The 26,021-nt window shown below is 35.9% G+C and overlaps 1 protein-coding gene across 4 annotated transcripts in view; it reads right to left on the reverse strand.

The window, feature by feature from the left end:
• Window positions 1-26,021, reverse strand: part of ABCB7 (ATP binding cassette subfamily B member 7) — a 198,143-nt gene that overhangs the window by 73,285 nt on the left and 98,837 nt on the right. For all 4 annotated transcript variants that reach the window (XM_034648910.1, XM_034648912.1, XM_034648909.1 and 1 more), the window contains 3 exons: window positions 16,065-16,142; window positions 14,028-14,114; window positions 3,867-3,986 (listed from right to left, as the gene is read on the reverse strand). In XM_034648910.1, the coding sequence (XP_034504801.1) occupies window positions 3,867-3,986; window positions 14,028-14,114; window positions 16,065-16,142 (285 nt within the window). The remainder of the gene's footprint in view (window positions 1-3,866; window positions 3,987-14,027; window positions 14,115-16,064; window positions 16,143-26,021) is intronic.

Raw genomic sequence — 26,021 nt, forward strand, 5'->3', positions numbered from 1 at the left:
TTACATCATGTCAACAAGAAAAGACTCAGGAACCATATGATCCTCTCAACTGATGCAGAAAAAGCATTTGACTATGGACTATGAGAAACAAACTGAAGTCTTCAGAGGGGAGGGGGGTGGGGGAATGGGATAGACTGGTGATGGGTAGTAAGGAGGGCACGTATTGCATGGTGCACTGGGTGTTATACGCAACTAATGAAGCATCGAACTTTACATCGGAATCCGGGGATGTACTGTATGGTGACTAGCATAATAAAAAATCATTTAAAAAAAATAAAGATTGGGAGAGTAATCACTTTTAAACACAGTAGAGAAGCTAGAAAAATGATGTTAGGAATGGTTAAATGCTACTACTATACATTCCTAAATTTATTCTATGGTCTAGTTCCTGTCTAGTGAAAAGTAAACTGTTTTTCTATATGTTCTGAAAGTACAAGCATGCAATCATTATAACATAAGGTAATCTATTTCTTTTCCGGACTCAAAAGGAATCCAACATACTTTTTAAGGTCTGATTTTTCTATATTCACTTCTGTTTACTTATTAGTTTATAGGAGGCTAGTACGGCACTATCCTTCCTATTGGTTCTCAGTATTTATTGGGAGAAGAATCAAATATTAGCCTTCTAAAAGTATTTCAGTCCTTAAGAAAGTTACCTTGACCTAGTTTTTATACCCTGACATTGACCTGTCACCAAGCAACAGAAATCTGTATTTTGAACAACTGAAATTCACTCCGAAAATAAAATCTAATACAAATTATTTAACATTCCTCCCTTTGACTAACCTAATTAGTCATGTTCTAACCTGTCCTCTTTAACTCAAAAGGAAGTCCAGAAAACAATCTGCCTTTAACTTGTCAGCAAAATACTTTCATTCAGCTAATAAAGAATAAAGGCCAATTTGCTAATTCTGCCTCACACAAGAGCTCAGAATAATCTTTATCCTTAAGTAATTGTAGGTAAAAGACAATTCAGCAACCAATACTGCGCTAAAATTATAAGAATTAAAAGAATTTCAACATTAGCTACCAAAATTAGATTTATAATATTATCCTCTCTGTTCAGCTTAAACAAACAGAATAAGTATGGATTCTTGGTCTGTTGTTCAGTATCTTGATTTAGTCTTCTCCCAGGGAAGGGGTCTGGTTCATTGGGAGAGTACTCAACAGAACCCACAGAGGAGAAAGAAGAAAAGACAATGAACAGTCAGACTGAATTATTCTAGTTTTACTCTCCAATCACTCCTTTCCTGTTTCCGTTGCTGTTTATTACCCTATAGGAGCACATTTATCACAGGTTCTGTCTGTAGTCATCTTCTATTTCTGCTCTATTTCTTGGTCAACCAATCTGCACTGTCTCAACTATTACCTCTCCCCCCTCCCCTAACTATTACCTCTTAATCTCTCTAGCCTGGGGCTCCTTCCTAAACTTGTCTTGCATTCTATATTATCAGTTAAGTATCTCTTTCTCAACATTCCATTAGCATCTCAAACTTAACTTGCCCCAAACCTAAATTTTCATCTTCCCAAACAAGACCTCCTAACTTCCTACCTACTGTTAAAAGCATTTTTCTTCTCTTATCCTCGGCATCAACGCTGAATCCTATCTCTCCTTTACTTCTAATATCTGACCCATTGCTACATCTTGTTGATTCTACTTCCGTTACCTCACAATATCTCTGGCATCTTTTCCCTCCATATTACCATTTCTACCACTACTCCAGTACAAAGTGCTATTACTTCTCATCTAGATTATTACATCAGCCTCATAACTGGTCAGTAAATATTTGCTGAATGAATACATGAAATGAAAATCAATGGTATCCCTACTTTAGTTTTAGTTCTCTTACCACCCTAATCCATTTTATACAACTGGATCAGATTAATTTCCTAAAATATAGCTCTAACTTTACTACTCTTCTGCTCAAAATATATGTTCCTACTTCCAATGTAATTAAATTTTTGTTTCACAGTTAAGGTATTTCACATTAGGAGCTCCATCTATCTTTCCAAGGTTACTTCTAGTTTCTCTGAAACATTATCCCCTCACAAGAGCAAAGCTGAACTATTTACTACTCCACACACGCTATATGTCCTCTCTCATTCTGTCCATGTTACTCCTATACCTGTAACAATCCCACCTCAAGACTATCTCAGACATCACCTCCTCTGTGGAACCTTTCCAGATTCCCCTTTTTCCTTTGAAATCACCCAATATGTGAATGTTACTTCTTTTTTTTGTTTGTTTTAAGATTTTATTTATTTATTTGACAAAGAGAGACAGCCGGCGAGAGAGGGAACACAAGCAGGGGGAGTGGGAGAGGAAGAAGCAGGCTCCCAGCAGAGGAGACTGATGTGGGGCTCGATCCCAGAATGCTGGGATCATGCCCTGAGCCGAAGGCAGACGCTTAATGACTGCGCCACCCAGGCGCCCCTGAATGGTACTTCTTTTTAAATCATTTATGACCTACTTTGCACTATAGCAATAAAATATAACTTGTCTTATCCTGTATGATTTGAGAGAAGAAACATACTTTTTATTTTAAAATTTTAATTTATTTGACAGAGAGAGAGATAGCCAGCGAGAGAAGGAACACAAGCCGGAGGAGTGGGAGAGGAAGAAGCAGGCTCCCAGTAGAGCAGGGAACCCGATGCGGGGCTCGATCCCAGAACCTGGGATCACGCCCTGAGCCGAAGGCAGACGTTTAATGACTGAGCCACCCATGTGCCCCAGAAATATGCTTTATTCACGTCTGAATACTCTGCAGGGCCAAGAACAGTCCTTTGTATGACAAGTTCTCAAAACTTATTTTTAGAGTAAGGAAAAGAATGAGTAAATAAAAGGCAACATACATGACATAGAAGAGAAATAAGTGATATGACCTAGATTTTAAAACAATATATTAACTCTTAAACAAAAGAGTGGTAGTCAAACCTCATTTATACTTTTCAGCAGACTTTTTTCCCCATATTGTTGATGGAAATCTAAATTAATTTATTTTTATTTTAATACATATGTTTTACTACGTGCCAAACACTGTTCCAAGCCTTTTGTATGCTAATTTATTTAATCCTTATAACAACGGTATATTTACCTTATTTTACAGCTTGGGAAACTGAGGCATGAAGACTAAGCAATTTGCCCAATGTTACAACATTAGTAAGTGCCAGAGCCCAGGAATTCTGACTCCAAAGACTACATGTTGCACTTAAAGATTTTATAAACTTCACTGACTTTAAAATCTGAATAAACTAAAAATAAGGTTTTTTTTCCCTCAAAGTTCAGAGTCATTATAACTGCTTATTAAAATGTGCTACACATAGTACAGAGATAAACTGAAGAGGCTGCTAAGATATAGAGGGCTCTTATACTGAGTGGTACAAAAATGCCCAGTTTTTGTGGGTGGTTTTTTTTTTTTTTTAAGTTTTCCTGTTTTTTTCCCTTCACATTGCTGTTTACCACTTATGGCTATCAGTATGCCTAAATGTGTCTTCATCCTCTTTCCAATTTACTGGAAGATGAGAACCAAGCTTACCAGAAATATGTATTAAGTAAGAGCCACCAGGGCTTTGAGGAGATTCTCTTATAAAGTTCCTTATGCTTTGTTACCACTAATGATCCTGTATCTTACACTGGTTTCAAGAGTGAATTCCATTAAGTTGAGGCCCTTAAATCTGATCCACAAATAAACTGGACATTACCATATAATTTCTGATTGCATAAAATAGTTATGTAAATGAGGGTCCTAAAAATTAACAATGCTCCTCGCAAAGTAGCTTACATCAGCTCAAGTTTCACTATTAGAAAATGCCATACTATTTCCTAGTTACAGCAACAAACAATGTATAATTTCTCTTATTCTTACCTTTGAGCCACCCAAAAATGCCAAGGAAATGGCCACCCTAGCTCGTAGATCTGGCCTGTCTTTGGGCCACACGTAAGAAAGCATTGCTTTTATGATTTTCCGAGTATCAACATCTTTTAACTGTTGAAAGAGAGAAAACAAAGCAGTAAGTAACACGTCATTTCAAATATAACTGCATTTCAATAATGTAGAATTATGTACATATTTGAGAAAAATTTGCAAACATTACAAACATAACTTCTTTTATTCAAGTATAATTAACACACAGTGTTAATGCAATCCCTATCAAAATACCAACAACATTTTTCACAGAACTAGAACAAATAATACTAAAATTTGTATGGAATCACAAAAGACCCTGAACAGCCAAAACAATCTTGAAAAGGAAGAACAACCCTACAATCCAGTGATCACACTACTGGGTATTTGCCCAAAGAATACAGAAACACTAATTCAAAGGAATACATGCACCCCTATGTTTGTAGCAGCATTATTTATAATAGCCAAATTATGGAAGCAACCCAACTGTCCACTGATTAATGAATGGATAAAGAAGTAGTAGTATATATATACAATGGAATATACCTCAGCCATAAAAAGAATGAAATCTTGCCATTTGTAATGACATGGATGGAGCTCAGTCAAATACCATATGATTTTATTCATGTGGAATTTAAGAAACAAAACAAATGTGCAAAAAGAAAAAAAAAGAAAGAGAAACAGACTCTTAATTAGAGAAAACAAACTGATGGTTACCAGAAGGGAGGGCAGTGGGGGAGACGGATGAAAAGAGGTGATGGGGATCAGGGAGGGTACTTGTCATGATGAGCACTGGGTGATATGTGGAATTGCTGAATCGCTGTATTATAGACTTGGAATTAATACTGCACTGTACGTTAATTAACTGGAATTAAAATAAAAACTAAAAAAAAAAAAAGACCAAAACTGGAGGTATCATAATCCCAGATTTCAAGATATATTATAAAGCTGTAGTAATTAGGGGCGCCTGGGTGGCTCAGCGGTTAAAGCGTCTGCCTTCGGCTCAGGGCGTGATCCCGGCGTTATGGGATCGAGCCCCACGTCAGGCTCCTCTGCTATGAGCCTGCTTCTTTCTCTCCCACTCCCCCTGTTTGTGTTCCCTCTCTCGCTGGCTGTCTCTATCTCTGTCGAATAAATAAAAAATCTTTAAAAAAATAAAAATAAAAAAAATAAAGCTGTAGTAATTAAAACAGTATGGTACTGGCACAAAAACAGACAGGTCAACGGAACTAGAGAGTCCAGAAATAAACCCTTACTTTTATGGTGAATCAAACTATGACAAAGGAGGCAAAAATATACAATGGGAAAAAGAAAGATAGTCTCTTCAACAATGGTGCTGGGAAAACTGGACAGCTACGTGCAAAAGACTGAAACTGGACCGCTTTCTTACACTATACACAAAAATAAATTCGAAATGGATGAAAGACCTAAATGTGAGACAGGAAACCATAAAATTCCTAGAAGAAAACATCGGCAGTAATTTCTTTGACATTAGCTGCAGAAACGTTTTCCTAGATGTGTCTCTTCTGGCAGGGGAAACAAAAGCAAAATTACACTATTGGGACTACACCAAAATAAAAAGCTTTTGCACAAAGAAGGAAACTATCAAAAAACCAAAATGATATGGGAGAAGATATCTGCAAACTAACTTTTATTCTGGATCCAAGGTCAGTGTCTTTCAAACTCAAACTATCTTGGAGAAAAAGAAATTATATAAATTGCTTTTAAAAAGCTACTTATATCCCTTAATTTTTTACTTCCAGCTATAGCCATCTTCATATTGCCAAAAAGTTATTCAGTGGGGACAAGAGGAGATGTACTATACAGTTATTTCTCATCTATTAAGCTATCAATACATTACACAAAATTTAATAAATATTTCAATATTTCCATCTTTGTGGTCAAAATCTTTACATACTTTTGGTCTCTTTACCAATATGTTTATTTAAAATAGTCTGGAGCCCTCAGTCAAAACTCATGATAAAGTAGAGTTGTAATGCAATGTTTAGAAAAGCAGGAGTCTTGGTATTAATTTTACAGAACAGAGGTTTCATTATTAAAAATTTCAACAAAAACACAATTTTCCAGTCATGTTTAATCTGACCTAAATCATCTTACATTTTTCTTTCTCTCGAGTTCCTGAGGCAACAGTCCCATGAAATCTTTTTGTTTTAGTTTCAGCTTTTAGAGGCAGGATATTAAGATTCAAAACCACACTTTGTAAAGTCAAAATAAGATAATACATATATATTCCAAAAATACTATGTTATAGTTGGCAAAATAATGTCCATTTAAAAAACTGAAGTATCTACTCACTTTCTGGAATAGATATTTTAAAAAACCCCCAAAAGTTAATGCTCATTGCTGGTGAAGTTGTATTGAAATGGGCACTCTAACACACTATTAATGGGAGAGTAAACTGAAACAATCTATCCAGAAAACATTTTTATATCTACCATCAGCTTTTTTTATTTATTTATTTATTAGACAGAGATAGAGACAGCCAGCGAGAGAGGGAACACAAGCAGGGGGAGTGGGAGAGGAAGAAGCAGGCTCATAGCTGAGGAGCCTGACGTGGGGCTCGATCCCATAACGCCGGGATCACGCCCTGAGCTGAAGGCAGACGCTTAACCGCTGTGCCACCCAGGCGCCCCTACCATCAGCTTTTTAAAATAATCTGCTCTTTGTGTCAAGAATTCCATTTCTATAAACTTATGCCTTCAAAAATACTTAAGAATATGCACCAAGCAGAATCAATTTTACTTCATAAAAATTTCTTCAATCTGTCTATGTTCACTACCAACCTAATCCAAGCTATCATAACCTCTCACCTAAACTACTTGCAACATCCTCCTAAATGATTTCTCTGAAACTACTGTCCTCCCTGTTCAATTAGTACACCCCGCAATCAGATATTACTCATAGTTTAAAACCCTTCCGTTGCATCCTACCACTCTTAAAATAAAGATCAAAGTCCATAACACCACTTGCGAGGCTCTGCTTGGCTTGGCCCCTGACTACATCTCTAACGATGTCATATACCACTGCTTTCAGTATTCATGCCATACTAGCTTTCTTTTCTTTTAGTTCCTCAAATATGCTATAAACCTTCCTGCCACAGGGCATTTGCATAATACCATTCATTCTGTCTGAAATAATCTCCTTCTGTGAAACACCAACGCACTCTCCAATCTCTTCCAATTAGTTAACTGCCAGCTCAAGCAGAACTTCTTCAATGAGGTCTTCCCTAACCCCAGTCAGGATCCTTGGCTGTATTCTTTCACAGAAGAGTATTTCTTCTTCCAAAGCATCCATTTCAATTATAAACTATATATACAGGAGCGTCATTATTTGATTAACATCTGCTCTCCTGTTAGAATTTAATTCTATGTGAATAGCAACTTTGTGTTTTGTGCTCACTGTTGTAACCTAATACCAAATATAGTGGCTGACATACAGCAGGTACTCACAACTATATACTGAATAAAGGAATGAAAAATTTAGCTATAGGACGTTTATTCTCATGCTGTTTTAACAAGAAAAATTTGGAAACAGCCTACATGATCAATAATGGAGAACTGTACAAACAACTTACAGAGAATGTATACAACAAAGTGTAACCATTCAGAAATATATGTAGTGACACAGAAACATGTAAAGTGAAAAAAGCAGAGTACAAAACTTATTTTTCATGTTAAAAAAGTGATGTGTGTATGAGTTTACACATGTAAACAAACGGGTCTGAAAGCAATACCCCCAAAAGTGTTAAAATAAATAGCTGTGAATAGATGGAATCATTGATAATTTTTTACATTCTTTTCGCTTGCTTGTATTTTCTGTCATTCACATATAATAAGAAAAAATTTAGTTCATTTTGAGGGAGGAAAGTTACACAATTTCAAGTAGATTCACACAGCAAGGAATGGAGGAAAACTGTCAACATGTAAGAAACCCAGGACAACACATTATGTTATGCAGGGTAGTTTTATATTATGGTTATTGCCCCCAAAGTTCAGCAAACTACTTTTCTAGTTTAAGTCCCAGTTTATTGAGTAAAGAGCAACAGAAATAAACTGTTCGTATTGTACTACATACAGGACTATGTTTCTGGCTGCTTTAAAGATGTAAGGTGGCAAAAACATGAAATGCTGAAAGTACACTTGTTAATGTTTTATTTTATTACACACATATACTCCTATATGCTCTCATAACCAGTAAGATTTTTAAAAATGGGAATAAGGCTGTAATTTAAAAATTCACTTTTTTCAAACTATTACTAAATAAATATAATTTAATGCATTATAACACAAATTGAGGCACTTCAACCACTTTCCCATTTTACAAGTTTTATCTGTCTTATTTTTCTTGATGGAATAATGACAAAAAGGCCCTGTTTCTGCATATCTTTCTAAACACTCTCTCCTGTCAAAACCTTCTACAACACATCCCCAAATTTTTCAATAAGGACACAGAGACGTTATGGCTAAGAGCAAGAAAATTATTCTAGTTGGCTTAATAGTGCATAAAATGTCACCATTTCATTTAACAAAATGGGTTCTGAAGTTGTGTAATCATGAATTATAAGTCCATTCAGCTATAAAGTATATGACTTCAGTTATATGTTAGATACACTATAAAGTTTGAAAAATGTCTTTCTTTAATAAGTGAAGGCCAAATCAAAAGGTGTATCAGAGGCTGAGGCACACTTCTAAAGAATTTTAAACCAGCTCGTTCCTGCTGCACAAGAGTAAAATAACACTGGAGATCTCAATACAGATCCTGTAAGACCATATACCACCTTTCAAAATCACCAGAATCATCATACTGTGGATACCCATAACTCACACACTGGACACACAATGGTAATCCTGAAAAACAAAAGGGTTATCTAAAGCCACAAGCTCCTACATTATTGGTGGGAATGCAAGTTGGTACAGCCACTCAGGAAAACAGTGTGGAGGTCCCTTAAAAAGTTAAAAATTGAGCTACCCTAATCCAGCCATTGCACTACTGGGTATTTTCCCCAAAGATACAGACGTAGTGAAGAGAAGGGCCATATGCACCCCAATGTACATAGCAGCATCGTCCACAATAGCTAAATCATGTAAGGACCCGAGATGCCCTTCAACAGACAACTGATTAAGAAGATGTGGTCCATAAATACAATGGAATATTACTCAGCTATCAAAAAGAACGATTTCTCAACATTTGCTGCAACATGGACGGCACTGGAGGGGATAATGCTAAGTGAAATAAGTCAAGCAGAGAAAGACAATTATATGATTTCTCTCATCTATGGAACATAAGAACTAGGAAGATTGGTAGGGGAAGAAAGGGATAAAGAAAGGGGGGTAATCAGAAAGGGGAATGAAGCATGAAAGACTATGGACTCTGAGAAACAAATAGGGCTTCAGAGGGGAGGGGGGTGGGGGAATGGGATAGGGTGGTGATGGGTAGTAAGGAGGGCACGTGTTGCATGGTGCACTGGGTGTTATACGCAACTAATGAATCATCGACCTTTACATCAAAAACGAGGGATGTAATGTATGATGACTAACATAATAAAAAAATTATTTAAAAAAACTAAAATAAATAAATAAATAATGCCACAAGCTTGAGACTGAATTCAAAATCACCTTCATTTCAACTTACTTTTCATTTCAGACTAAGCAACACAAATAGCATACATACTCATTTAAGATCACTTTCTTAAAGAATGGGTGGAAAATATAGGAAATGGTCAAGGAGTATGATAAGAAATTCGCTTATTTGAAAACATACTGTGTAAGGAGTAATTACAGGATAGGAAAAAAATGATTTAAGGAAGGATGTTCTTTCTCAGGGGTCAAAATTCCTGAAGCAACCAACGGTTGATATCTAATTTTTATTTAAGCCTCACTTACATGTAAACAGAAAACATGAAATTCTTTCACTTTTCTCTTTATCATTTTCACAAGAAAAATTCAAAAGTTATTTTAAAAACCTAACTGCAATGACATATCATGATAACAAAAGCTCCCTAAATTCGAATGCTATAGAAATATCATTAAAAGGCCTATAAAAGTAGGAGTGAATCTACTTTTTCTTTGCTAACAACAAATACAATGAGGCCTTCTTGCTACAGCTAAATAGCTTCAAATTTAAAATGTGGAGCTGACATTTTAAGCCCCATTAAAACTAGTACTATGTTAGTATGAGGAATAAACGTTTTTACAAAGGTCTCAAATATACACTGGAATTAGCTTGCCATAATAAAGGAAATCAATTGGATTCAGAAAGAAAACACAAAAGTAATACAAGAAAGAATTTAAATAGGCTCACTATACCTCTGTATGGTAACAAATTTTATCTTTTTATCCTAGAAAAGAGTTTGGAAGAAAAGACTTGGGAACATCAGAGAGCTGTCAAAGAAGAGATGAAAGTGACTAAAACTAAGATGGGCCAAAAGAAAAAAAGCAGGTGCCACAAATAGAAACCTGATACCAGAAATAATGCTCAATAAATATTTATTCAATTAATAAATTAACGTATGTATTCTTAAACACATGAGGACAAATCATTATTTATATTATATTCAGGAGGTCTACCAATTACTTGACTTATTAAGTCATCGTAACTTCTCACAGGTTTTTAAATTTACTTATTTGGTATTAATATATAGTTTCATAAGACTTATAAGGCTGGGCAGGTAAAAAGAAATAAGGAAAGGAGTATCTATTTATATACAGGGAGCTGAAACAGCAAAATTATAGTAGGTGGGCCAAAAACAAATGCACAAATAAAACTGGAAGCATCTGACCAAATAGGGTATAAGTGGAAAGCCACAAACTGCACTGCTTATATGCAGCAGTAATGAATTCAACAGTATGACCGGAGGGAGAGATGTAGTCACTAACAGCCATAAGTGCTATTAAGTTAATACCTATAGCTAATAGCTATGTGGATAGGGCACAACAACGAGAATAAAAAAAATCAAAACACATCTGGAGCAACTCACTTGGTAGCATTTTAAGATACTGAAGAAAATTGCATACTAATAAGCTAACTATGTGTTTTGCTTCTCAGGTCAGTAACTTCGTATCTTACAACAGAAAAGGTTGTCAAGCACTGAAGCAAGAACACTTTTTTCTACCAAGAGTCCACTGCTTTCAAGGGTGTGCAGCTCACTGGGCTTTGATAAGAAAATAAAAGAGTAAGAGAAAAGAAAATGATCATTTGATAAAGGTAACAAAATCACCTTTTCTTTAACTGATATGGGATGTAGCTAAGAACTCTGGTTTTAAAGACATTCCTGAATTGAGGGGCACCAGGCTGCCTCAGTCAGTAGAGCATGTGACTCTTGATCTTGGGCTCACGAGTTTGAGCCCCATATTGGGTGTAGAGATTACTAAAAAAAAAAAAAAAAAGACATTCCTGAATTTCTAAGAGCAAGAAATGTTCTAATTCTAGATCAAGGGACTAGTTAATAAAGAAAGTACTTGAGGGCAAAATCTGTGGTGAGAGAGAATAAAATATATACTAAAAACTTTGGATGCAATTTATTTTGTATAAATGTGCACTATAGACTGAAAGTTTTCTCTCTAAAGAACCAATTTAGCAGCAGATAATTTGGAAGTGCCCAAACTGGACAGTGGAAACTGTCCAGAGAAGAGAGCTGTTGTTTCAATCCATGCTAAAGGTAACTACCTGCAATTAAAGGAATAAATTCAGCCACTACTTCAATATTGTTAGAAATAAGAGTGGTTTGACAAAAGCTAGGTCAAAAGACAAGCATGTTGAACAGATGTCTAATGGAAAAATCAAGGATAACTGAAAACTTTTCCAATATTATTGGATATGTAAGTATATAGTAAGTTTATGGATGGGAGATGAAAGATATATTGTCAGAAAAAGCTTTACTATTATTGTTACTTTCTCTATACCATAAGGTTTGTTTTCTATACTTTGTTGGTCTGATACCACAAATGAAGAGTTTATCTAGCACCGAAAAGGGCCTAAAACTAGTTTATGGTACATATGAGATGCATCTGTACCCATAAGTCAATTTAATAATATAGAATTAAAAAATAACAAGCTGACTGATATTCACATTGGACAGTTAATCCCCTATCCCAAAGGGAAGTCAACTGGAAAAATTAAATAAAGATCATAAGGCTACTTGACGATGAATAAAATCAGAGCTAGAAAACAGCCTCTCCACATCATCCAGGTATTCTTGTCCATTGATCTAAGTGTCCACTCATCTTAACAAGCCTGGAGATTCATTATTCCATTTTCTCCCCAGACCTCCAATTTTTTATTACTCCAAATTGCTGTTCCACTCCTTTTGATTATATCAAGACTTATACCAAAGCTCTCTGATTGCTCTATTAAGTGCTAATCTCTCTTTTAATACTACTAGCTTCTGACTATATCCAATGAGGATCTGTTGCTAACATAAAAAAAGTATGTCAAGCAAAGTCCGGAAAGTCGTCCTTATTTTAAGTTCATTACTCATGTTATAATGAGCACAGATTGAACTAAATTTACTTATAGATGATTCTTCAAAAGCAGCACAGTAAAAAAAGTTTAAATGCAGGAATATAGCACCAAAATTCTTCAGAAATCTGAAGACTGTATTATAAAACAAATAATTTCTTAACGTATCTATTTTAAAAACAAGAGCTTCCAAATACTGAAGCTGTCATTCTTTTTTCACAATCCCTTTTACTACAGGGATTGGGTAAACAGATGATTTAAATACCTTCTGAGCAGCATTATTAATTTTTATTAGTACTGTTAAGAACAGACAAGTGGTGCAGCCCACTGTGGAAAACAGTATGGAGGTTCCTCAAAAAGTTAAAAATAGAACTACTTTACCATCTGGCTACTTATACAAGGACAAGAACACTAATTCAAAGGGATATATGCACCCCTATGCTTATAACAGTATTACTTACAATAGCCAAGATATGGAAGCAGCCCAAGTGTTCACCAACTGATGAACAGATAAAAGAAGATGTGGTATATATATATATATACACAATGGAATATTATTCGGCCATGGCAATGAAACCTTGCCATTTGCAAAGACATGGATACAGCTAGAGAGTATAATCCTAAGTGAAATAAGTCAGTCAGAAAAAGACAAATACCCATATGAGTCCACTCATATGGAATTTTAGAAACAAAACAAACAAGCAAAGGGAAAAAAAAACGAGAGAGAAAGACAAAGCAAGAAACAGACTCTTAATTATAGAGAAGAGACTGATGGTTACCATAGGGGAGGAGGTGGGGGAATAGGTTAAATAGGTGATGGGGATTAAGGAAGGCACTTGTGATGAGCACAGGGTGATGTGTGGAAGCGTTGAATCACTATATTGTACACCTGAAACTAATAAAACACTATGTTAACTAACTGGAATTATAAAAATATTTTAAAAAGAATAAGGATAATTAAATAAATGGATTAGGTAAACAGAGGATCTATCAGGAAGCAATGGGACATTCTAGGATCTTTATAAACTAAGGGTATACAAGGGGAAATGTTAACCTCAAAACACACACACACACACAAATTGCTTAAGTGTTAAATCTAATTTACCTATTTATTTATAAGGCTGGATTATATAACAAATAACCTCAACTGATGCATTTTATTTATTTATTTAATGATTTTATTTATTTATTTGACAGAGAGACAGAGACAGCCAGTGAGAGAGGGAACACAAGCCGGGGGAGTGGGAGAGGAAGAAGCAGGCTCCCAGCAGAGCAGGGAGCCCGATGCAGGGCTTGATCCCAGCACCCTGGGATCACGCCCTGAGCCGAAGGCAGACGCTTAAAGACTGAGGCACCCAGGCGACCCTCATCCAATGCTATTTTAAATAAAGAACTAAAATGTTTAGGTTGATAACTTTTTTTCTTTTTTAGAAAATCATGGAATTTTTTGTTTGTTTTAAGCCCAAGAGAATCTCATCCATATATAACCACGGTCAATTCATAAGGTTTTGCATTTAAAAACCTGCTGTTATGAGTCAAGCAAAATATTCTGGAAGATAATAATCTTGAACGCATGCGTGTGTATGTTCTATGCAAGTACAATCATGTATTAAGAATTTCCAGTTACTTGTTATTCGCTCTTACCCCTTCTTTTGGGTCTGTGTGGAGTCCTCCTCCTGCATGACCATGCCAACATGTCCTCTTTTCTATCAGTGGCCAGGCCTGGAGAACCTAGTTGAAGATGACACCAAGTTGTCCATTAGCTATTATAGAATTTCAGATCTTTAAAACTCTGACTTAGCTTAATCTAATGTCCATACAAATTCATAGGCACAGCTTTTAGCTTAGCATAACAAAGCAAAACACCTTCAAAATTAGCTTACAGATACACTTACACAAAGAATATTGAACTATAATACTCATACAGAAGTTACTTGATCTAAATAGCTTTCGAAATGTTTGAAAACTTACATTACACTTCTACTAGATTTATACCAGCTTTCTTACTGTCATTTGCTCTTACGGTACTCTGTAATCTATTACTCTATCACTGGCAAGCAAAGTATATCATATGGTTAACTAATTATATCCCACTTGCTTTCCACATGCATACATTTTTTTTTGCTTTATAATTTAATATAGTTCATTTTACATAGCTGATTCTTTCCTTACTCTTGCTCATATGTGTGTGTGTGTGTGTGTATTTTTAATACTTCCTGTCTATCATATGCTATAGTAATATGCATGCATATTTTGTCTTTCTTATTACATGGCAAATTTCTTGAAATTAAAGACAGTCTCTTTTATCCCTGTATGTCCCATGGCCTATACCAGTGTCTTGCACATGGGCAGAGTAGATTTCAATGCTTAATGAATTAGCTTATAAAACTGAGCTATCTATAAATCTCCCAACTAGCCTTGAAAATATGCACACATCTTGTCTACTTTTAAAAAAAGACTTAAGATTGATTCTTAGGTTAGATAAATATAAAAGTTTTACTGGAGAAAATATAATAGTCATTTGAGAAAATAAAATGGTTAATAAAGACAGTAAAGATGAGGCTCAAAATTTAAGCTTGCTAATACTTAAAAGTTTTCTTCAATTAAAAGATACTTAATGAAATAAATGCATATAATAATATGCTTCTTCAGCAGCCATAATAATTAATGAATTAATGAAGGGAAAGTTCTTTACAAACACAAATGTGTATCAATGCCGAATCATAATAGTATGAGCTTTGGGCCAAGCTATGAAAATGGAATCACAACAAGCAAAAGTGCCTTCTTATTCACACCAGTTCAGAACAAAAAAATAATTGCCATAAATGGGTTATTGATTCTTGGATCAACAATCTCAAAGCATTTTTAAAGGGAAAACATCAAAATACAAATTTTAGTCTGACAATATCTTTTTGTGGCATTTTTTCCATCTAAAAGACTAAGTAACAAATTATACCAAGGGGTCTGATGAATACCACACAAGATAATGAGGTCTTTGACAAAGCAAAAGATTGAAATGTAATTCACTTTTACAGCCTCTGCATAAATTAGAACAATGCCTTGTACCTTGTAACGGCAAATAACTGTTAATCAAAAGGAAAAAATAAAGGAAGTACTCAGGGTTTAGGCTTCTAATTTTCTAGCCTTTTTCTATCTTGGAGAATTGCTGTGCAATTTTAGAGCACTGAGAAATTTTAAAGTTGTCTTTCACTTACATTAGCAATGAAAAATAACCCTTATCAACAAAAAACTAAGTATCAGGCTCTAATAAGCTTAGAGTCCCTTGACACTCTGCCATCTGAACATCTTCTAAGGTAAAGAAACTTCACTCACTTGAAAAGCTTACAGCATTCCATATATCACATACAAATTACTGGGAAAAATTTAAGTGTCAACAAGCTGCCATTACATTTATAAAAGCATTCTAAAAATGTTACTGTATCTGGCACTGATCTCAAGAGATTCTGACAGAGTTCTCCATTAGCAGAAAAATAATCAAGATATCTATCCCTACTTCTACTAGCAGGAACATAATTTCTTATTCATCTTTCAGTATTTAGAAAAAAAATGAAAAGTATTTAGAAAGAAATGAGAAACACAAATATGTAGTATAAATTTGAAACCGCTCAAAGGGCTTGCAAATCTTTTGAGTTATATGTAGAAGTATCCGCTTTATCTTACCCTGGTAACATCTAATATCTGTCTTGAGTTGCCTTTTCCCAGTCTCTGCCATGTAGTATGTCTTAATGACGCTGGGACCTGCAGAAGAGAAAAAAGGAGGAAAAATTTTCAGAGTAAACAATTAATATTAAAAGATTTCCTCTATTCTCCTGTATACATTTGTTAGGTCCATCTGGTCTAAAATGTCATTGAAAGCTACTATTTCCTTCTTGACCTTCTGACTGGTTGATCTATTATTCACTGATGTAAGCGGGGTACTGATGTTCTCTACTATTACTGTATAACTACCAATTTCTTCCTTTATGTCTTTTAATAGTTGCTTTATATATTTAGGTGCTTCCATGTTGGGTGCATAGATATTTATAATTGTTATATTCTCAACCTGGATTGTTCCCTTTATCATTATGTAGTGTTCTACTTTGTATCTTATTACAGTCTTTGTTTTAAAGTGTATTTTGTCTGATATAAGTACGCCTACCCCAGCTTTCCTTTCACTTCATTTGCATGATAAATGTTTTTCCATACCTTCACCATTAATCCATATATGTCTTTAGGTCTGAAGGGAGTCTCTTATAGGAAGCATACAGATGGGTCTTGCAATTTTGTCAATTCACTCACCCTATGTATTTTAATGGGAGCATTCAGTCCATTTATATTTAAATAAATTGACAGGTATGTACTTAATTGCCATTTTGTTACTTGTTTTACAGTTTTTGTAGTTATTCTCTTATTCTTTCTTCCTTTCTTTTCTTGCTCTCTTCCCTTGTGGTTTGATGGCTTTCTTTAGTGTTATGCTTGGATTCCTTTCTTTTTATTTTTTGTGTATCTACTACAGGTTTGGGAATTGTGGTTACCATCAGGTTCATATATAACATCTAAACTGTGTAGCAGTCAATATTCAGTTAGTGGTCGCTTAAGATCAAACCCATTCTAAAAGTACTCAATTTTTTACCACCTCCACATTTTATGTATATGATGTCATACTATACATCCTTTTATTTTGTGAATCCTTTGACTGATTTTTGAATATATAACTGACCTGAATGTTTTTGTATTTAACCTCCATACTGGTTTTATAAGTTATTAATCTATTACTTTTATTTTATGTTTGCATTTACCTGTGAAATTTTTTCCTTTCATAATTTTCTTACTCCTGATTATGGCCTTTTCTTTCCACTGAAAGAGTTCCCTTTAATTTTTCTTCATGGCCAATTTAAGGGTTATGAACTCCTTTAATTTTTGTTTATCTGGGAAACACTTTATCTCTCCTTCTATTCTGAATGATAACCTTGATGGGTAAAGTATTCTTGGTTGCAGATTTTTCTCCTTTCAGCACTTTAAATACATCATGCCACTTTCTTATTAATTGCAATGTGCCTGATGAGAAATCATTTGATAGCTTTATGGGGCTTCCGACATGATATACATAATATATAGAGAGAATTCCATCCAAAAATAGCACAATACACATTCTTTTCAAGTGCACATGGAATATTTTCCAGGACAATCACATGCTAGGCCACAAAACAAGTCTCAACAAATTCTAAAAGACTGAAGTTGTTATCATGCAGGTCTTCCGACCACAATGGTATGAAACGAGGAATCAGTAGCAAGAACAATTTGAAAAAACACAAATACATGGAAGCTAAATAACATGCTACTAAACAATGGGTAAACCAAGAAATCAAAGAGAAAAACAGAGAAAATACATGAAGATAAAGGAAAATGAAAACACAAGAGTATAAAATCTTTGAGATGCAGAAAAGCTGTACTAAGAGGAAAGTTTATAGCAACAGAGGCCTACTTCAAGAAACAAGAAAAATCTAAGAAACCTAACCCTACACCTAAAGGAACTTCAAAAAGAAGAGCATACAAAGCCCAAAGCAAGTAGAAGGAAATAAATAAAAAATTACACCAGAAATAAAGTAAATAGAGACTAAAAAAACAATAGAACAGATCAATGAAACCAGGAACTGGTGCTGTGAGAAGATAAACAAAATTGATAAATCCTAGCACAGACTCTTCAAGAAAAAAGAGAGATGACTCAAACAAATAAAGTTAGAACTGAAGGAGAAATAACAACTGACACCACAGAAATATAGGACTACAAGAGAAGAGTATGAAAACTTATATACCAATAACTTGGCAAACTAGAAGAAATGCATAAATTCCTAGAAACATATAACCTTCCAACACTGAATCAGAAAGAAAGAAAATTTGAACAGACTGATTATGAGCAAGGAAATTGTATCAGTAATCAAAAAACTCCCAACGAAAAAGCTCAGGACCAGATGGTGAATTCTACCAAACATTTAAAACAGAATTAATACCTATTCTTCTAAAAACTATTCCTAAAAACAGAAGAGAAAGGGAAGCTTCCAAATTCATTCCATGGGGGGCGACATAGCTGATACCAAAAAACAGATAAAGACTAATACAAACAAGAAAACTACAAGCCAAATATCCCTGATGAATGATGCAAAAATCTTTTACAAAATATCAGCAAAGCAAATCCAACAATACATTAAAAAAATCATTCACCATGACCATGTGGGATTTATTCCAGGGATGCAAGGGTAGTTCAATATTCACAAATCAACAAGATACATCACATTAACAAGAGAAAGGATAAAAACCATAGGATCATTTCAATAGAGACAGAGAAAGCATTTGATAAAGGACTACATCCATTCATGATAAAAACTCTCAATAGTACATCTCCAAAGGCAAGAGAAACAAAAGATACAATGAATTTGTGGGACTTCATCAAGATAAAAAGCTTCTGCACAGCCAAGGAAATAGTCAAAAAAACTAAGAGGCAGCCCACGGAATGGGAGAAGATATTTGCAAATGATGCTACAGATAAAAGANCCACAGATAAAGGACTGGTATCCAAGATCTACAAAGAACTTCTCAAACTCAATATGCGAGAAACAAATAAATCATAAAATGGGCAGAAGAGATGAACGNAAAATGGGCAGAAGATATGAACAGACACTTTTCCAATGAAGACATACAAATGGCTAACAGACACATGAAAAAATGTTCAAAATCATTAGCCATCAGGGAAATTCAAATCAAAACCATACTAAGATACCACCTTACGCCAGTTAGAATGGCAAAAATAGACAAGGCAAGAAACAACAATTGTTGGAGAGGATGTGGAGAAAGGGGGTCCCTCCTACATTGTTGGTGGGAATGCAAGTTGGTACAGCCATTCTGGAAAACAGTGTGGAGGTCCCTTAAAAAGTTAAAAATTGAGCTACCCTATGATCCAGCCATTGCACTACTGGGTATTTACCCCAAAGATACACACATAGTGAAGAGAAGGGCCATATGCACCCCAATGTTCATAGCAGCTCTGTTCACAATAGCTAAATCGTGGAAGGAGCCGAGATGCCCTTCAACAGATGACTGGATTAAGAAGATGTGGTCCATATGTACAATGGAATATTATTCAGCTATCAAAAAGAATGATTTCTCAACATTTGCAGTAACGTGGATGGGACTGGAGGAGATAATGCTATGCGAAATTAGTCAAGCAGAGAAAGACAATTATCATATGGTTTCACTCATTTATGGAACATAAGAAGTAGGAAGATCGGTAGGAGAAGAAAGGGATAAAGAAAGGGGGGGTAATCAGAGGGGGGAGTGAAGCATGAGAGACTATGGACCCTGAGAAACAAACTGAGGGCTTCGGAGGGGAGGGGGGTGGGGGAATGGGATAGGCTGGTGATGGGTAGTAAGGAGGACACGTATTGCATGGTGCACTGGGTGTTATACGCAACTAATGAATCATCGAAAATTACATCAAAAACCAGGGATGTACTGTATGGTGACTAACATAATATAATAAAAAATATTTAAAAAAACAACTCTCAATAGTAAGTTTAAAGAGAACATACTTCAACAAGATAAAGGATATATATGAAAAACGCAAAACTAACATCATACTCAATGGTGAAAAACTGAGAGCTTTTCTTCTAAGATCAGGAACAACACAAAAAAGGGTGTCCATTCTCACCACTTTTATTCAACATAGCACTAGAAGACCTAGCCACAGCAATCAAACAACAAAAAGAATATAAATAAGGCATCCATAGTGGTAAGAAAGAAGTAAAGCTTTCACTATTTGCAGATGACAGGATATTATATATAAAAAAACCCAAAGCAACAAAAAATGACTAGAACTGATAAATTCAGTCATCACAGGATACAAAATACACAGAAATCTCTCGCAGTTCTATACACTAATAATGTAGTAGAAAGAGAAATTAAGAAAACAATCCCGTTTACAACTGCACCATAAAGAATAAGGTATCTAGGAATAACTTAAAAGATTTCTTTTATTGCCAATAAATATACATAAGTCCAAAACCACAACCAATATTAGAGAGATTATTACACTTTTATACAGGCCTAAAAAGATAAAAAAAATAAAATGTGTGGTTCAGGTATAAAGTAAATTGTATCACTTATTTAAAAAGTGTCAAATTGTATTTTCTTTTTTCCTTCCTTTAATCTAGGTTTGTCTTTTTTTTCCTAAAACCCTCAAGGTCTTCAAACTCAATTCTTTCTTAAATGACTTTTATGCACTTTTCAAACACTCTTACTAACTCCCTTTACTGTATTTTATTATGTTCTACTTTGCATCTATTCCCTGTTTAGTCTTAATCTAAATGCTAACTTCAAAGAGTGGTCCTAAGATCAGTTTTGCCAAATACTTCTATGTAACTAGCAGATGGACTTTAATGAAAGATTCCTTGGGCCAAGTATTTGTTTTAATAATGTTAAAAAAATGGAGTTGAAAGCAGGCAGAATAAACAACGTCTCCATGGTAATACCAGAGACATCTGTAAAATGGACACACATCCTTCTGAAATGTACCATCAATTTAGTGAGGATGAAATGTGGTTTTTAGGTCAAATCTCTCCTAAATGGCAGATAATACTTAGGCTTTCCTTTAGCTATAAATACATTGTACAAATGGTTTAATGTCTCAATATGAATGTTAATGCTGTACACTGCAAAACAGAAAAAGGTTAAATCAACCAAAAAATAACATCCATATACAAAAGAGCTAACCAGATTATTGAGAAAATTAACTCTGCTGTTTTCCAAAATGTAATGAACAGTAGTACATTCCTGCTTATGTATGTTTATGAATATATAATACATACCCTGAATTATAAAAATTTCAAAAATACTAACGGCTGTTTGCACACTGACTTGCCAAACCCAAGCTCCTACTTGACTCCACTATCCTCAAACTCCACAAGCCATCCACTGTCATTGGTGTCTTTCTGGGGCTTAACTCAATTGTTACCCTCCCTGACTTTCTCCATACTCATACCTCATGGAATCTTTACCCTCAAATTTCCTGTTTTCCATAATCTCCCAATTCAAGTAAGTAGACATCAAGGAAGATCTTGCACATGTTTGCACATTTATATGCAATTTAATCTTCTTTTACTTTCAAACTTTGCTCAGTTATGTCAAATAAATAACTATCCACCTTCTTCTTTCCTCTCAAAATGATGCCTATGTATGGCCAATGGCTAACAGATGAATGTTGGTAACACAATTAAATTGATAGCAAAAACATACATTCTGAAGTGTTGTTGGTCAAAATTAAAACAACTTACCATAAAATAACCCTTGAAAGTATCTATAAACCCCGTCAGAATTTCCAGCTATCTCTTTAAACTTCTTTCATCAAACCATTTTGTCCCATAAGCATGAGGATTCAAGGCGAATACTTTAAAACTGTTCAAATTCAAACTGAACTTCTAGTACTAAAATAGCACTTTTAAAATTATAAACTATTTCAAGCATATAAAAAGTTCAGAAACAACAAAATGAACACAGGTATAGTCAGTATCCACGCTTAGAACAGATAAAAAGAAACCCCTGATATACTCTTCTATATTATCTGCTTCCTAATCCTCAGAGAAAATCAGCACCGATTATTAAAAATCCTTCATTACAAAAGGAAAAATAACGGTCACATAATGGGTTAACTTCTTCTGAGGGCTAGTCCCTTCACTTAAAATACTGTTTCAGGGGCGCCTGGGTGGCGCAGTTGTTAAGCATCTGCCTTCGGCCCAGGGCGTGATCCCAGCGTTCTGGGATCGAGCCCCATATCAGGCTTCTCCACTGGGAGCCTGCTTCTTCCTCTCCCACTCCTCCTGCTTGTGTTCCCTCTCTCGCTGGCTGTCTCTGTCAAATAAATAAATAAAATCTTTTAAAAAAATAAAAAATAAAAAAAATACTGTTTCAAATAGAGTCAGGGAAGATGGCAGAGAAGGAGGATCCTGAGCTCAGCCTGTCCCACAGACATACTGAGGTAACAGCTACACCTATGTGCCAACTCTGAAAAGCACCTGAAGACTGACAGAACAGACCTTCCACAGTTAATTCTAGACAGAAGGCCACATAGAAAAGGGTAAAATGCGTGGAGACATGGTCAGGAACTAAACCCCCAGCACAACTAAACACAATTGGGAGGGGACACCACAAGCAGTGACAAGGAGAGGATCAGATCCCCATCACTGGGAACCCACCCTGGGAAGACAAGTCCCCATCAAGTCTGGCTTTGAATACCAAAAGGGCTTAACTCCAGGAGGCCTGAGGGTGACAGGAAACCCAGTCTGTAGCCTTAAAGTGTCAGCATACTAAATAACTCAGCCTGAGACACAGCACAGAAGCAGCAGTTTAAAAAGCACCTGGGGTATAAGTGAAGATTAACTGATTAATCTTATAACAGACAGGAAATGATCTGCAGGTTTCTCTAGGAACAAAAGTGATGGCATGTGCCACTTCTCTTCCCCTCTCCCAGCCTAGAAAGCTGAATGTTTGCAGGAGCCAGCACGAACACTCTCCATCTACCTTGCTAGCACTGCATGCCCCACCCCAGAGGCAACAGAAATATCCCCCAAATTAAAAAACAAGACAAAATCACAGTGTAAGGTTAAATGAAATGGAGATAAGCAATATGCCTGATAAAGAATTCAGAATAATGGCCATAAAGATACTCACTGGGCTTGAGAAAAGGGTAGATAAACACATTGAGAATTTCAAAAGTGACTGAAAATATAAAAAGAACTACTCACATCTGAAAAACTCAATAACCGAAGAAAAAAATACACTATAGGGAATAACAGCAGATCAGAGGATGCAGAAGAATTAATCATCAATCTATTAGACAGGGTAATGGAAAGTAACCAAGCTGAAGAGCAAAAAGAATAAATAATAAAAAATGAGAATAAGCTAAGAGAACAGTGAAACATCATCAAGCATAATAACATTTGCATTATAGGCATCCTAGAATAAGACAGAGAGAAGGAGACAGAAAACTTTTTCATATAAATTGGTGCAACCACTGTGGAAACCAGTACAGAGGTTCCCCAAACAATTAAAAATAGAAATACTGTATCATCCAGCAATGCCACTAGTGGATACTCAACTCAAAGAAAACAAAACCTAATTTGAAAAGATATATGTACCCCTTTGTTTATTTCACTGCTATTTACAGTAGCCAAGATTTGGAAACAGCCCAAGTGTACATCAATAGATGTGAATAGATAAAAAAGATGTGGCTTCAACTACTGGGAAAATGGCAGAGTAGGAGGATCCTGGGCTCACTTTGCTCCGTTAACACACCAAGATAATAGCTACACCTGTGAAACTAACTCTGAAAATGACCTGAAGACTAACAGAAAAGACTTGCCATAGTTAATCTTAGAGAAAAGGTCACATCAAAAAGGGTAGGAGGGACAGAGATGCAGTTGAGAACCAAACCCCCAGTGAGACTTGACCAGTGGGGCTTAACTTCATGAGTTGTACAATCAGTGGGGATAAACCCTGGGTACTTTAAAACTGGTTTAGCTCCAGAGGAGCCAGAGGGCCATAGGAAACTGAGTGCCTGCCCTTAGAGCCCACATAAAAAATAAACCAGCCAAGGCACAGCACAGAATCAGCAGTTTAAAATGCACCTGGGATACATATAAAGGGCATTTATTCATTAGTTACAGAATGTCTGCTGGTGGGGATAGGGATCTTTAGCTCACTTCTCAAAGAACAAGTGCTAGCAAGCATGCTTTCTCCCCCCAAACCCCAGGCTAGATGCCAGACACTTCAGGGAATGAACAAGAACAATCTATCTTGCTAGCACATGCCTCACACCCGAGTTCTCCTGCCTATCTGCCCCATCCAACTTGGCCCACTTGGCAGGCATCCCTCTGAAGTAGCTCCTGCCCCCAAACACCCAACAATCAACCCTGAAAGTGACTGGTGCCACTACGAAGTGACTCCCGCCCTGGAGAAGGTGACCACATACAAATGTGAGCCCACAGTCTTAGCAGCTGATTCTTATTCCTGGCAGCTAAAGGAGAGTGCCCTGCATTTTGGGGTGACTGCAGCCCTGGCAGATGGACTGTGCGTAGGCATCTGATCTGACTGCTGCCCTGCCCCACCAACAAAAAACTCCCAGAGGGCATCGCAGAGAGAGCATCCTACAGTTCCCTGTGACTGCAACCCAAAAAACAGTGTGGGGGCAGAAATCTGGTCTGAGTACTGGCCACGCCCACCAATGACAGTCTCTCAGGAGGCAGCACAGGGAGACCATCCTGCCAATTAGTGTGACTGCTGCCCTGGCAGATGGAGTAAGGGGAGGCATCTGTTCTGACCAATGACACCACCCAACAACAAGCCTGCAACGTGTCCAGACAAGCCCATTAACAACAAAGGCACAAATCCTGCTCAGTGAGCCCCAAACAGGCAAAGTGAGCAACTGTCACAACTAGACTGAGGGTAAATGTGTCTTAGCCACTGAGGCAGAGCCAATACAGCCCACATAGGACATACCAGCATCTGGTTCTTATAAAAGAGGTCACTGCATTACAGGGAACCACAGAGTTGTTTTTAGTGAGGCCACTACTTTAAAGATCAGGAGATGTAGCAGACATTCCTAATAAATAGAAACAAACCAAAAGCTATACAAAGTGAGAAGACAGAGAAATATGTCCCAATGAAAGAACAGGACAAAGCCACAGCAAAAGAGCTAAGTGAAACAAAAATAAACAATATGCCTAATAAAGAATACAAAGTAATGGGTGGACTTGAGAAAAGAATAGAGGATCTCAGTGAGACCTTCAACAAAGAGAGAAAATATAAAGAAGAACCAAGCAGGGGCACTAAGGTGGCTCACTGATAAAACCAGCATGGAGGTTAAAGTGCAAAAGCTGTAGAATCAATTAAATCTACAAAAATCAGTCAAGGGATTCACAAAATAAACAAATGTAAAATATAATACCATAAACATAAAATGTGGGGTAAGGAGTGAAAGTTTAGTGATTTTAGAATGGGTTCAATCTTAACCAACCATCAACTTAATAGAGACTGCTATACACACAAGATATTATATATGAACCAAATGGTAACCACAAATCAAAAACCAATTATATATACAAAAAACAAAAAACAAAGTAAAAGGAATCCAAGCATGACACTAAAGAAAGCCATCAAATCACAAGGGAAGAGAGCAAGAGAAGAAGAAAGGAATAGAAACTACAAAAACAACCATAAATCAAGTAACAAAATGGCAATACATACCTATCATTAACTACTTCAAATGTAAATGGACTAAACACTCAAATCAAAAAATACAGTGACTGAACTGACAAAACAGCAAGACAAATTTATATACTATCTACAAGAGACTTATTTCAAACCTAAAGACACATGCAGATTGAATGTGAAAGGAAGGAAAACATTTACCATGCAAGTGGAAGTAAAAAGAAAGCCAGAACAGCAATACTTACATCAGACAAAATACACTTTAAAACAAAGACACAGCACAAGACAAAGAACATCTGTCATTACTACATAATGATAAAGGGAACAATACAAAATGAGAATGTAACAATTATAAGCATCTATGCACCCAACATGGGGGCA

The sequence above is a fragment of the Ailuropoda melanoleuca genome, chromosome X (assembly GCF_002007445.2).
Source record: "Ailuropoda melanoleuca isolate Jingjing chromosome X, ASM200744v2, whole genome shotgun sequence".
Lineage (NCBI taxonomy): Eukaryota > Metazoa > Chordata > Mammalia > Carnivora > Ursidae > Ailuropoda > Ailuropoda melanoleuca.